Below are 12364 nucleotides of genomic sequence, written 5' to 3'. Positions count from 1 at the left end.
CCATCAGTTGTTCAGCTGTGCGAGTCATGTTCAGTGAACTTATTCTATAATAAGCACCTACATACTAGCTATAGTGTCACCACACAAATATCTATGAGAACAGACATCCTTCAAAATGAAGCAAGCATAGTATGTACCGATCTTTGCGGATTATTAATTACCAGTTAGTAATCCTATGACCAGGAACTATTTAAGTTTAGATTTATCATCTTTTAGGTCTCACTATTATGATCTCATCATAATCCATAAAAGCTTTACTCTAAACTACGGTATATCTTATTTAAACACTTAAATAGATAGAGTCTGTAATAAAAATAAGACAAGTCTTTTATTAATATCAATGAAATCAATACAGATTACATAAAAGTTATTCCTAAATCCTAATACATGATTGGACTTAGGACATATTCCTTTCAAATGACTTGTTCCCCGAATAACTCTGCAACTCATCTCTCCCTGCACCATCCCAAACATCCTCACTAACATGATACCGATTATCCCAAATAACATAATTTTCGGACCCGACAACATATTTCCGAAATCACCAAAATTATCCATACCTGAAAATATTGTCAACATAATTCATCAATCACCACAATAAAAACACCACGTACACAATTAAAATAATTTCCACATATATAATCACCTAAATTAACCCTAATTTCATAAATTATAAATTCTTAATATAATTAGAATTTAACACTAAATTTATCAAAAATAATTCGATTTTACCAAATTATGCAAATTCGATTTTACCAAATTATGCAAATTCGATTTTACCAAATTTATACACGAAATTAATTCACTAATCAAATTCGATTTTAACCACTAATTTATCCTAAATATAATTCGAAATTAAATTTTCATTAACTATATCCTAAAAAATGAATTAAAGTAATCGAAATTAAATTTTAATTAAATAAATCCTAAAAAGGAATTAAAGTAATCGAAATTAAATTTTAATTAAATAAATCCTAAAAATGAATTATACTAATCGAAATCAACACTAATTTATCCTAAAAATCTATTAAATTAATCCTAAAAAATGATTTAAATTAAACTAATCGAAGTCGATTCCAAATTATGAACCCTAAAAATTCTAAAAAATCGAATTTAATCATACTATAATTCATATGAAAATTCATAACAAGAATTCATACATTAATTAATCCTAAAAATTTATATTGCATACATATAATCAGATCTACACTAAGAAAAAAGCATAAATTTATATCAAGAAAACTGTAAATAACATAAAGGAATCGATTATATACCTTAATTACGAAAAAGGAGAACTATTTTGCTGATTGTTTTGCTTTGTTGTGGGTGTTTTGCTTCTGTTGGGGGTGTTGTTGTTGTTGCTGTTGTGTCTATATACTCTGTTGCGGCTGTGTTTTGTATTTGTGTTTCGTTGAGGTAGTGTTTGACAGGGATTAGGTAAATAAAAAACGAGCCCAACCGCGGAAATTTTTCGCGGTCCGCGTGGAAGGTTATTTTTGTAATTACACCGTACCGCTGAAATTTCCCGCGGTCCCTTTTATGCAATTTCAATTCCCACCCGTTAGATCCACCATCCAACAGTGGCAAAAATATTTGTTGTATTATAGTTGGTATTCCAAGCTTTGCAACATGTCAAATTTACGTGTATAAATATAAACAAGGCACACATATGCTTCAAAGTTAAAATCATAGTCCCTCTTTCCAAACCATTTCTTATGGTTTCTTTTTTCGGATGTCCCATCCAATTCTTTACATTTCAAAACTTACCAAAGTAGTCAATGAGTCCCACCACTTTCCCACTTTTTCTCCCTTTTCACACTACTTTTAATCCACTATTTCCATTTTATACATTAAAAAACAATGGGTCCCATCACTTCACCCACTTTTCTTCTTATTTTTACTATTTTATACATATTTCTTAATCTCCGTGCCCAAACCAAAAGTAAAGAATTGGCCGGGACGGAGGGAGTATATATAATTAGGGTTTATTTGGATAGGGGGTCGAGAAGGGAAAGGTTGGATTGTGATGGGTTAGGTTATGTTAGGTTGGGATGGGTTAAACTATGTTGAACCCTTAACTCATTTGCATAGAAGGGTTGGGTCCCTTACCCTATTTGGTTGGATAGTTAGTTAGTTGATCTAGTTAATTTAAGACAATAATATAATTAAGAAAAAAAATAAATTCTGAAATTAACAGTCATCTAATATTTTAACATTGGAGCAACAGTGTTCAACTCTAGTAATTCAAATTATACATGATAGTAAAAGCTTAAAATCAAAACAGTGCTGTCCAGATGAAAGCACTGTGAGAACAGGGTTATAAGCGACCCCTGGAATTCTACCTTCGGACACAGACACGGTCCAGATGAAAGTAGAGCATCCGACTGCTGTGATGGCAGCAACAAGGGACACACCAGCTATAAAGTTCAAGTTTGGGAGCTGAGAGAGAATTACAATGACACTTGTGAAAACCATGTACCATTCGACTGTGGTTAATGACTTGCTTGTACACGTTGGACCGCATACTATTTGGTAAAATGTCTTGCATGATCCTCCGATGATGACCAAAGTCACGCATGTACCTATTGATAGGTATCCGATTGGAAATAAGGCTAGTAACTTGCTCATTTTCTCCCCTGCACATTCATTAATCAATAGCTATTATTATTAACTAATTGATTAATTAATTAAATCATGTACTTATATATGATAATTTGCTAACAAACATTCACTTTCACATATCAAGAAGTAACCAGGACATTAGTTTGATCAATTACTGAAAGTTGCAGCTGCTAATTGCATATATCTGCTATAGCGAACATTTTTGTCCTGCAGATATTATGTAAAATTCTTAGATTTAAATTTATCGGTCTTTTCATTCTTTCATACTATAACAAGTTGGTGGCAGTAATAGAAGAAGGAACTATGAGTACTATGCATGCATGATGACTTACTAACCAAGGATGGTGAAGGCAATTGGCAGAATAAGGGCCTGGATTCCAATACCAGAACATAGAGTATGAAAGGCCGCATATTATGCATTTCCATTTCGTGATTCAGTGATAGAGAGTCAGGAGTCTTGCGGGTTGAGTTTTGTTAGGTAAAGTGATTTCCTTAAAGGGCTTCCTAAAGGAGTCAAGAACTGGGGAGTTATATTCCTGGAAATGAAATTAGGCGTTCTGCTCGGGGTTTTAGCAGTAGGAGTTTTAGATGGAACTGGATGGTCTGGAGTATGGAGGAGCGGGGATCGAGACCATTCAGTCAATTTCTCATATATCGTAAATATTATAATCTCATCATATCAACATCAAATATTGTCAACTTGCATTGCCAAAAAACCACAGAAACATCAATCACTCAATCAACTCATCAACTATGACTATGAGTCATTACGTCGACCTCGCCTATTTCAAGCTAAAATTTATACTCTAAAAGCCAATTAAAACTACAAAAATGCCAAAAATTATATAAAATGACAATAATTAGCCAATCTCTGTTATCTCCACCTATACTTAACTATCTGGCAGTCAGTATACACTATAATTACTGAAACTAAGCAACATCTAATCAATTCAACTTTCGATACGAAAAAATCTATCAAGTAGATTAGGCATTATGTCTTGAATAAACCATTATAAGACATAAAAGAATTCATATAATTATTCAACGACTAGCATCCAGAGGTAACCTTGACAAATTAACAGATCAACATGGTTTATTATTAGACAAGAAAATTATTACTAAACAACAGTGCAAAATTGTAATTAAATTTATGAAAATGACAACTTCAAAGAATTGAAACAACCCACGAGAGAGAGAGAGATTGGGAGAGAGAAAATATAGAGAGATGGGGCGAGAGAGAGAGGTTGGAAGAGAACTTCAAAGAACAAAAACAACCCACGAGAGAGAGAGAGAGAGATTGAGTGAGAGAAAGAGGGCGAGAGAGAGAGATTAGGAGAGAGAGGGGGCGAGAGAAAAGAGAGAGAAGGGGGCGAGAGAGATTAGGAGAGAGAGATCGCGATGGAGAGAGATGGAGAGAGTATACGTTTGATATGATTGTTGGAGATGAGCGGAGGAGATGAGCAAGGAGAAGCGGTTGGGGAAAAAATTAAACACCGAACACCCCGATTTGGGGTGTTGAAAATGTCGGAATTTCTTATAAGATATCAATCTCCTCCAATCCTTCATAAATCCCCCACAACCCAACCCTCTTGAAACAAAAATTTTCCCAAACGTGGTTTTTGAAAACCCAGCCCAACCAAGCTCAGCCCAGCCCCCTCAACCCTCAAACCAAATGAGGCCTTAAGCCATCCATTCGCCTTTCCAATCACGATCCACAACTGAACAAATATACCTCGCTAGATATTGAGTTACAATATTACTAGACCATTTAATGAATCTAAACACAACATTTTGATCTTTTAAACTTGCAAGAATTGTTCTACATTCCTCAACTACCCTCCCCACCTATGACAAACTAGTAAAGGAACTTCGAATAGCCTGAAGCAATCCGTCTCAATCTCTACATCCCATTGGATTTCAGTTTTGACTCACCTCAACTCCTCACGGATGCCAATAGCTTCGGCAAATTCTGGTGCGATTTTTCAATGTGAGCACTTTGATTGTGTTATTACAAACTCACCATCATGCTTACGGACCACGAAAGCATGACTATAGTATTTTGATTACTCGAATGTGTTTGCATTAGTGTTTATCTTAATTGTATTAATCACTGAAGGTTGTCGGTGCTCATGATCGTCATCTTGAGTTATATAACCGGTGAAGCGAATGAAAGTTTTTTCTTGACCACTCTGCCATTTGTTAAGAACATAATATGCTGATTTTACGACTTCATTTGCTTCCAAACTGTGCTTCTTCAACAATTCGTTTCGAGCTTTCCTCACCATCCAGCACACCATAGCCGTTACTAAGGCTTAGCAAAAAATTGGCAAAAAACTGAAATCGAACAGAAATTGATAAAAATCAAACCGAAACTGAAACCAAAGCCTTAAAAACGATCTGATATCATGGGTTCGGTTCCGGTTATTTGTTATAACTGAATCGAAAAAATTGAGCCGAACTAATTATATAATTAATTAAATAAAAAACTAATATAGATACTATATATAATTCCATGTGCTAATTTGTATTTTATTTACCTATTGAAAACATTTTTTCCACCCGTTCTATTAGATTTTACTAGTTTACTACCGAACTTTATTTATTCTACATTTATTAGTATAAGCAGACATTTTGCAAAGATTACAGGAACAATCTTATTTACTTTTACATTTTACATGCCTTATAAATCTCGTTAGAGTTGCAGAGTATTTCCAGAAACAGTGTACTTTATGTTAAGTAGTGCTGCATATCATGCAAACTGAGTAAACGATATACCATTGAGGGAAAAGGTACCGAACATCTCGGGTCAGGAGTCCACTTTTTCACCTCTCACAAAAGGACAAGAACTCAACTATTGCTCTAACACTTTGTTAATCTCTTAGTATATTTTTTATAAATATAATAAATAATTAGGTTTAGAACACTATATGAGAAAATAACTTCAACAACATTCTTTACATGTGCTCCTTATTATTATTATATTATTAAATTTAAAGAAGTAAAAAGAGAAAAAATGGAGTGAAATGAATATTTTATTATAAAATAAAATAATAGATGAGATAGGTTCCTTAAAAATAAGGGAGAAGGGAATCATGTCAAATTTTTAAGGTAGGATTAGCTAGTCTCTTAAAGTGATATTCATGTCACATTTCTTAAATTTTAAATTTAAGGGTTCATATAACTAGTCTATTAGAGATGCTCTTAAACCACCATCTTTCTTGCGTCTCTGTTTGGAAGTAATTGTGGTCCAGTGACACCCACATACATTAAACAATATCACATATCAATTTGTCTCATTTGTATATTACCTTTTATTTTTATATTTATCAATTTTGTAACTGAAACCGAACCGATTATAATTGAATCAGTGATTTTTAAATCGAATCTGAACCGGCATTTGCGATTTTTATTTAAAAAACCGAAAATATATAATTGCAGTTCTGATTTAATTTGGAATTCGAACTGAACCGGACCATACTCTCCCCTGGCCATTAAACAGATTTCGTCATTCTTACTTTGTTGAAACACAAGTTACATCTACTTTGTAAATGAGTTGAACTCCCAACTACTTAAAGTATAGAAAGCTTACTCCAACAATTTGTTACGTAGCTGCACAATACCAAGACATGTAAAATTATCTCCAAAGCTTGATTACATATTGTAAATAATCCATCAACTGGGGCTCTTTTTGCACGATGAAGATCCTTCGGAGGAACGCACTCAAAATTTGCATACCACAAAATTGTTTTAACTTTAGGGGGAATTTTAAAATTTCAAAGGCTTCTTTGAAACCTAGAGTTAGCTCCAACATAATCATTTGGCTTGCCTTGAGTGAGTAGCAGTCTTAACAGAATAGTGACCAGGTTTTTCACGTGTCCAGTACCACGAGTCATTTTCTTCCATTTATAATGGAGTAGTCATTATCATGTTGGCATCACATTCCTCGAAGATGTCAAAACTTAAATCTATGTTCCATATGTCATCATGATTATTCATCAAAGAAGAAACAGTTTGATGCTGCAAAGCTTCACTTATAGTATGAACGTAATGATCATGAAGTGAGGGTAGCTAAGGATCCTCCAAAATATTTATTGATTTTTCATTACCCACTCGGTAAACCACTCATTGCTTCAACACTGATTGTGTCTCGATAAGACTACGCCAGATATAACTGGGATTACTGCCAATCTTACCATTCTGAAAAGTACATTGCGAATAATATCAAGCTTTGTAGACTTCACTTACCATAGCACCGAGTGATTTTTTCGAACTCGAAAGTCTCCCAACTTTTTCAATCAATGTATTTTTCTTTTTTAGAACTTGTCTTCCCCAAAAATTACACATTACATATAAAACGTTCCTTTTTTCTACAAAGTCCTAGAGGTAGTAAGAACACTGACATTACATAATTCAGAAATGTCTGGGCTACCTTTTTTAAACAAAGCTCCCTCCCGCCTTTAGATAACGTTTTCTTGTCCCGACCTTGGACTCACATTTTTATACTTCACTTACCATAGAACCAAGAGATTTTTCGAACTCAAATATTCCCAACTTTTCTAATGAATGCAATTTTTTTAGAACTTATTTTCCCCAAAAAATTACACATCAAATGTTCAATTTCTTTAAAAAGTTCTAAAGGTAGTTTCTGGACAAGAGGAAAACATGGTTGATAAGGATAAAAATGATTATTCTCCTAAGGATCTTTCATCTATTATGAAATATGTTAAAGTCAGACAGTTTTTACATAGCAGTCTAGATTGTGATATCTAATAGGGTGATTGGATGCAAAATAATCATGGAAATTTGGGACACTTTGGAGGTTAAGTGTTAAAGCAAAACTGCTATAAAAAAATAGAAGGAAAATACTCACTCGGGAATAAGAGCACTTTGACTAAAAAACTGATGAGTCTTTGACTGAAATCTATGACAGATTTCAGAAATTGTTGAATGATTTGTCACTTGTGGACAAAGAGTATGATCCAGAAGATTCAAACTTAAAGTTTCTTCTGGCACTCCCTGAGAAGTGGGACTTGAAAGTCACATCAATAAGAGATAACCGTGATCTTGAAGACACATATCTAGATAAAATTTATGGGATGCTGAAAACTCATAAGCTTGAGATGGAGCAAATGAGAAAGAGGAAAGGGCCAAGAACAAGACAAGTTGCTCTCCGGGTTGAAGAAAAAATAAATGAGAAGCATGGAGGAAAGAACCATTCTAAAGGAAAAGCTATGATTGTAAAGTCTGATACTGAATCAAAAATTGATGATGACTCAAACTCTGATAATTACTCAGACTCTGAAAGTGATCATGGTAGTGATGAAGAAATCCTCTAGATGGCTACTCTTTTAGATAAAAGTTTCAGAAATATGACCTTTAAGGACTTCAAGAAAGGAAAAAGGTTTTCCAGAAAAGGCTCTAGTTCCCTAAACTCTGATAGGAGCAATTACAGAAAGAATGATGAGATGGAGTTAAGGTCTGGGAAATTTGACAAGTTAAAGATTAAGTGTTACAATTGTGATGGAGTTGGACATTTTGCAGCTGACTGCAGAGAGCCAAAAGTTGAGAAGAAGCAAGTCTTGATCACAAAGAAAAAAAATTGGGATGATATATCATAATCTGACGAGGGAACAAACTATGCTCTTATGACAAATACTGATAATGAACTTGAGGCTACTGAGATGAATGTACCTCAAACTACTCTTACTTTTGGTACGGATGATATTTGTGAATTAAGGCTATTTCATGAATCTTTGCATGTTAGCTATAAGGATCAAACTCTTGAAAATGCTAGGATTAAAATTAAAAAACCCGACTTAAAGAAGAGAAATGATCATTTAGAAGTTGATTTAGTTTTTATACTAGAAACACAAAAAGAAAGATATGGGGATGTGTATGTTAATGATAAACTATTAGAAAAGCATGCTTATTTTTAGAAAAGGAATTAGCTAAAGAAAGAGAAGTGATTAAACTTTGTACTAATTCAGGAAAATTAACTTAGGGTTTAATAGAAAGTGGCTGTTGAGGATTAGGATTAGGTTATGCAAACAAATCTAATCCTGATGAGTTAAATGGAAAAGAGACTAAGGAGGTCAAACCAATAAATACTGATAAGAAGGTAAAACTGAATAAATCTCAGTTAAAACCTATTATGTTATATTTAAGTGTTGATGATGTTAAGTCAGTAAATGAGAAAACTTCAACATCAGCATCTAAGTCAAGCTTAAATACTGATTAGTGTGAACAAGTTATACTAGATCAGTAAATATTGGTTTAATGACTCAGAAACAGCTTAAGTAAAAGCTAAAGAAAAGTAAAAATGAAAAACAAGGAAAAATAGCCTAGAAAGAACAGAATTGGAAAGGTAGGTGTCAATAAGGAAAACAAATACAAACACATTACTAATGCACCTAAAAAAGGTTATATAAACTGTGATAGTACTAATCATCTTGTTGTTGCTTGCAGAAAGAATAAAGGCATAAACACTGTTCCTCCTAAATGAGAGTTTAGGAATTGAACAGGTAAATATAAACCATAGAATCCTTGTTTTATTGTGGTAGTGTTTGGCATTCCATTTACACATGTAAAAAGTATCACAGTTTGAATTATGATTATTATGAATTGAAACCCTCTTTAAATAAGACAAAAGTTATTTCGACATGTGTAAACTCTGATATTAAGAATGTTAGCACAAACCCTAATGTAAGGACTTATGCTGCAAATGTTAACAAACTTAAAAGGCCAAAGGATCCAAGCAAGTCCAGGTCCTTAAAAATTCTAACTAATGGCTTATCAGATTGCAGGGTAACGGGAAGAACTCTTTAGTCTTGGACAGTGGATGTTTAAGACATATGACTAGAAATTAAGACCTGCTATCAGAGTTTAAGGAGAAGGTTGACCCAAGTGTTTCTTATGGAGATGACAACTTAGGAAAAATATTGGGATATGGCAACATCAAACTTGGGAATATCATCATTGAAAATATAGCTCTTGTTGTAGGAATCAAGCATAATTTGATCGGTGTGAGTCAAATCTGTGACAGAGGTTACCATGTGGATTTTTATGAAGAACATTGTGAAATTGTTAGTAATTCAGATGGCAAAGTTCCAATGATTGGTTACAGACATGGGAACTTATATGAAACCAGGGTCTCCACAAATACTGATGGCTCTGCAATTTACTTATTAAGTAGATGTTAGTCCCAAAGTATCGTAGAAGGGGGGGGGGGTTGAATACGATACTTACAATCATTTTTGATTCGTTTCAAGTTCTTCATTATATATACGGAATCAAAATATACACAAAATAATTCGGGGAATATATGGTTTATTAATATAAACCTTGAGGTTGCTACAATCTAATCAAACTAATGATTAGCTATAATAAATTTGACAACACAACTTTGTGTTTACAAGCTTAATAAATGAAGTCTTTAATGCAGCTCTCGTAGAAACACTTCTGTTGTTCCTGAGGAAGATAACAAAATGAAATTACATTCATTTTTCTTCTTTGTAGACTTTGCAAATACTTTGGATAGGTGGTACATTATTTTCCACACATCAAATTATTTGTTTCCGCATTCAATGAAATGGCCAAGTCACTTACTGGAGACTAGAGGAGGAAATCCTTTGCAATTGATCTTGTTACTTGCGACCACAGGGGAATGTACTTCTCTTGCACTGCCTCTTTACCGGAGATTACAAGGAACACAAATATTCTTTGTATAATAGCCCTTACTTGCGACCACAGGGCAAAGCATTGCATTAGACAATTCATCTCTTAATGGAGACTTGAACTTCTCTAGGAGGCTTACTTGCGACCCTATTGCCCTTGTAGGAAGTTAGTTGTGACCAAGTAACCCTCCAGGCTATGTTACTTGTGACCATCAGCTAGGGGGAGGTTACTTACAACCTAGGAAGCCTAGTAAGATTTTTTGCCTTAAAATATTTGCTTAGTTGCGACCTCCTTATCCCCTTGTGAAGTTACTTGTGACCCAGGAGTCCTAGTAAGGTATCTTGCCTTAGAAAAATTCATGTCTTCCAATAACTGTATCAACAATATTTCTTTTGTAACTGAATTAATTCCTTTCTGATATGTTGATATTTGGTGCACTGGTCTAGTTCACAAACAACCAACATAAATTGATTTAATTCAATTTTCTTGACAATTTTGAACTGATACATCTTGGTTGATTATTCATTGCTTCAATCACTGAACCCCTGATGTTTAATACTTCAAATCAAATCATTTCACTAACACCGGAAGTCCTTTAACATCTTATTCTTCATGGAGGTTTGAACATATTAATGAACTTCTTCCCATGACCTGGTTACGGACTTAAAGCATTAATTCCATCTTTTGATTCTTTGTATTTATCCATTCTTCATCTTCAGGGTTCTTGTACTTCACAGTTTAATATTATTTATCTCTTTATATTTTATGTTGAGTTATAATTCTTCAATTATATATTATGTTACATTATGCTTTACAATCTCCCCCATTTGATTGTTAGAGTTCAACAAGCAAATCCCTAAAAATAACTCAACTGACAATAAGAAAAAGTATAACCTCAAAACAGATAATGATATTAAATGCATATTGGATTACATATACAATTCCAGATTTCTTAAATTACAAATTATAAAGAAGTTTTTACAAATTATAAAAAAGTGTTCCTCTAGCCTGAACATATAATCTATGTCTTCTTTGATTTTTTCTTCTTCAGCTTCTTGCCTTGACTACCTTCTCCTTCTTGAGTGGATTAAGTCTGAACGGACTTTCTTTTGGCAGCTTTCTTTCTGGGATCTGTTGATCTTGTTGAATATGGAAGAGATGACCTTTTGCTTCTATTCAGAAGGTCATTTAGTCTAGCTTGGACCAAATCATGAGCTTCTATTTCTAGTGCATTAATGAGAGGTGTATTATTCAGTACATTAAGCATCAACTGGAGATATCTGATTTTAGAGCACTTAGGAATAAATTGAAACAACATAGTAGATCTTCTTGCCATTACGAAAACTGTTATCCTTTTAGGATGTCATCGTACTCTCTTAGTGTCGTTGATCGATTCTTCTTCCACTATCTCATCAAGTATCTTTATGATATGAATCAAAGAAACCTTATCTTCTTTACATGTAGAAAGTTTGACATCCAACAAGGCTTTTTGTATTGCTTATGATTCGCTTGCTCTGAAATCCTTAATCTTAATCTTCGTTTTATTAATCTCAAAGACTAGATCCCTTTCATTATCAGTGTTGATGATATGTTCACTATCTTTTAGAAGATTAATTTCTGCCTCTCCATTTATAAGTACCATCTCATGATAAGCTCTTTCAACCTTCTTCATGTCCCTCTCTGAATCCCTGATCATCTTATTATGAGCTTGTAAGCATATAGAGCTTCATCAGCTTTCTTGTCTGCTTCTGATCTCTTGACTCTTGGTGTCTCCAGTTTTGCTCTTTTGCTCCTGAGTTGACTTTACAAGAAGGTAAGTTGTAGAAAACAAATGGATCTTATATGTTGATCAGACATGGTGATGTTCTGCATCCTGCCATCTGTAAATACCTTTATCATAAATGGATAAAGAAATGCTTGAGGAGACACGTCTATCATCATCTTCCAAAGCTTGTCTCTGAAGTATTCATTCTCATTTGATTTCAAACATGGAATATTTGATGCAAGGACAAACAGTTCAACAATGTTTAGCTTTTTTGAACACCAATGGAGATCTTTATCTGAATTC

The 12364-nt window shown here is 33.7% G+C and overlaps 1 protein-coding gene across 1 annotated transcript; it reads right to left on the bottom strand.

Moving 5' to 3' along the window:
• Positions 1-2162: 2162 nt before the first annotated feature.
• On the bottom strand, positions 2163-4211 carry LOC141718040 (lysine histidine transporter-like 8). The gene is made up of 3 exons (XM_074520376.1): positions 2959-4211; positions 2778-2829; positions 2163-2636 (listed from the first exon to the last, which is right to left on the bottom strand). Exons 1-3 carry the CDS (start codon positions 3046-3048, stop codon positions 2245-2247), a joined length of 534 nt encoding a protein of 177 aa, XP_074376477.1. The 5' UTR covers positions 3049-4211; the 3' UTR covers positions 2163-2244.
• Positions 4212-12364: the final 8153 nt, after the last annotated feature.

This window comes from Apium graveolens, chromosome 4, assembly GCF_009905375.1.
Source record: "Apium graveolens cultivar Ventura chromosome 4, ASM990537v1, whole genome shotgun sequence".
NCBI lineage: Eukaryota > Viridiplantae > Streptophyta > Magnoliopsida > Apiales > Apiaceae > Apium > Apium graveolens.
The sequence above is the reverse complement of the archived record's forward strand: the minus strand, read 5'-3'. Positions and strand labels throughout refer to the sequence as shown.

What these genes read in the sequence shown, in the direction of transcription:
- LOC141718040 (XM_074520376.1), bottom strand. Translation starts at nt 3,048, where the DNA reads ATGGAAATGCATAATATGCGGCCTTTCATACTCTATGTTCTGGTATTG. An exon ending in AATTGCCTTCACCATCCTTG is followed by an intron (nt 2,830 to 2,958) that starts GTTAGTAAGTCA and finishes TAATATCTGCAG; the next exon opens with GACAAAAATGTTCGCTATAG. An exon ending in ATTAGCAGCTGCAACTTTCA is followed by an intron (nt 2,637 to 2,777) that starts GTAATTGATCAA and finishes ATGAATGTGCAG; the next exon opens with GGGAGAAAATGAGCAAGTTA.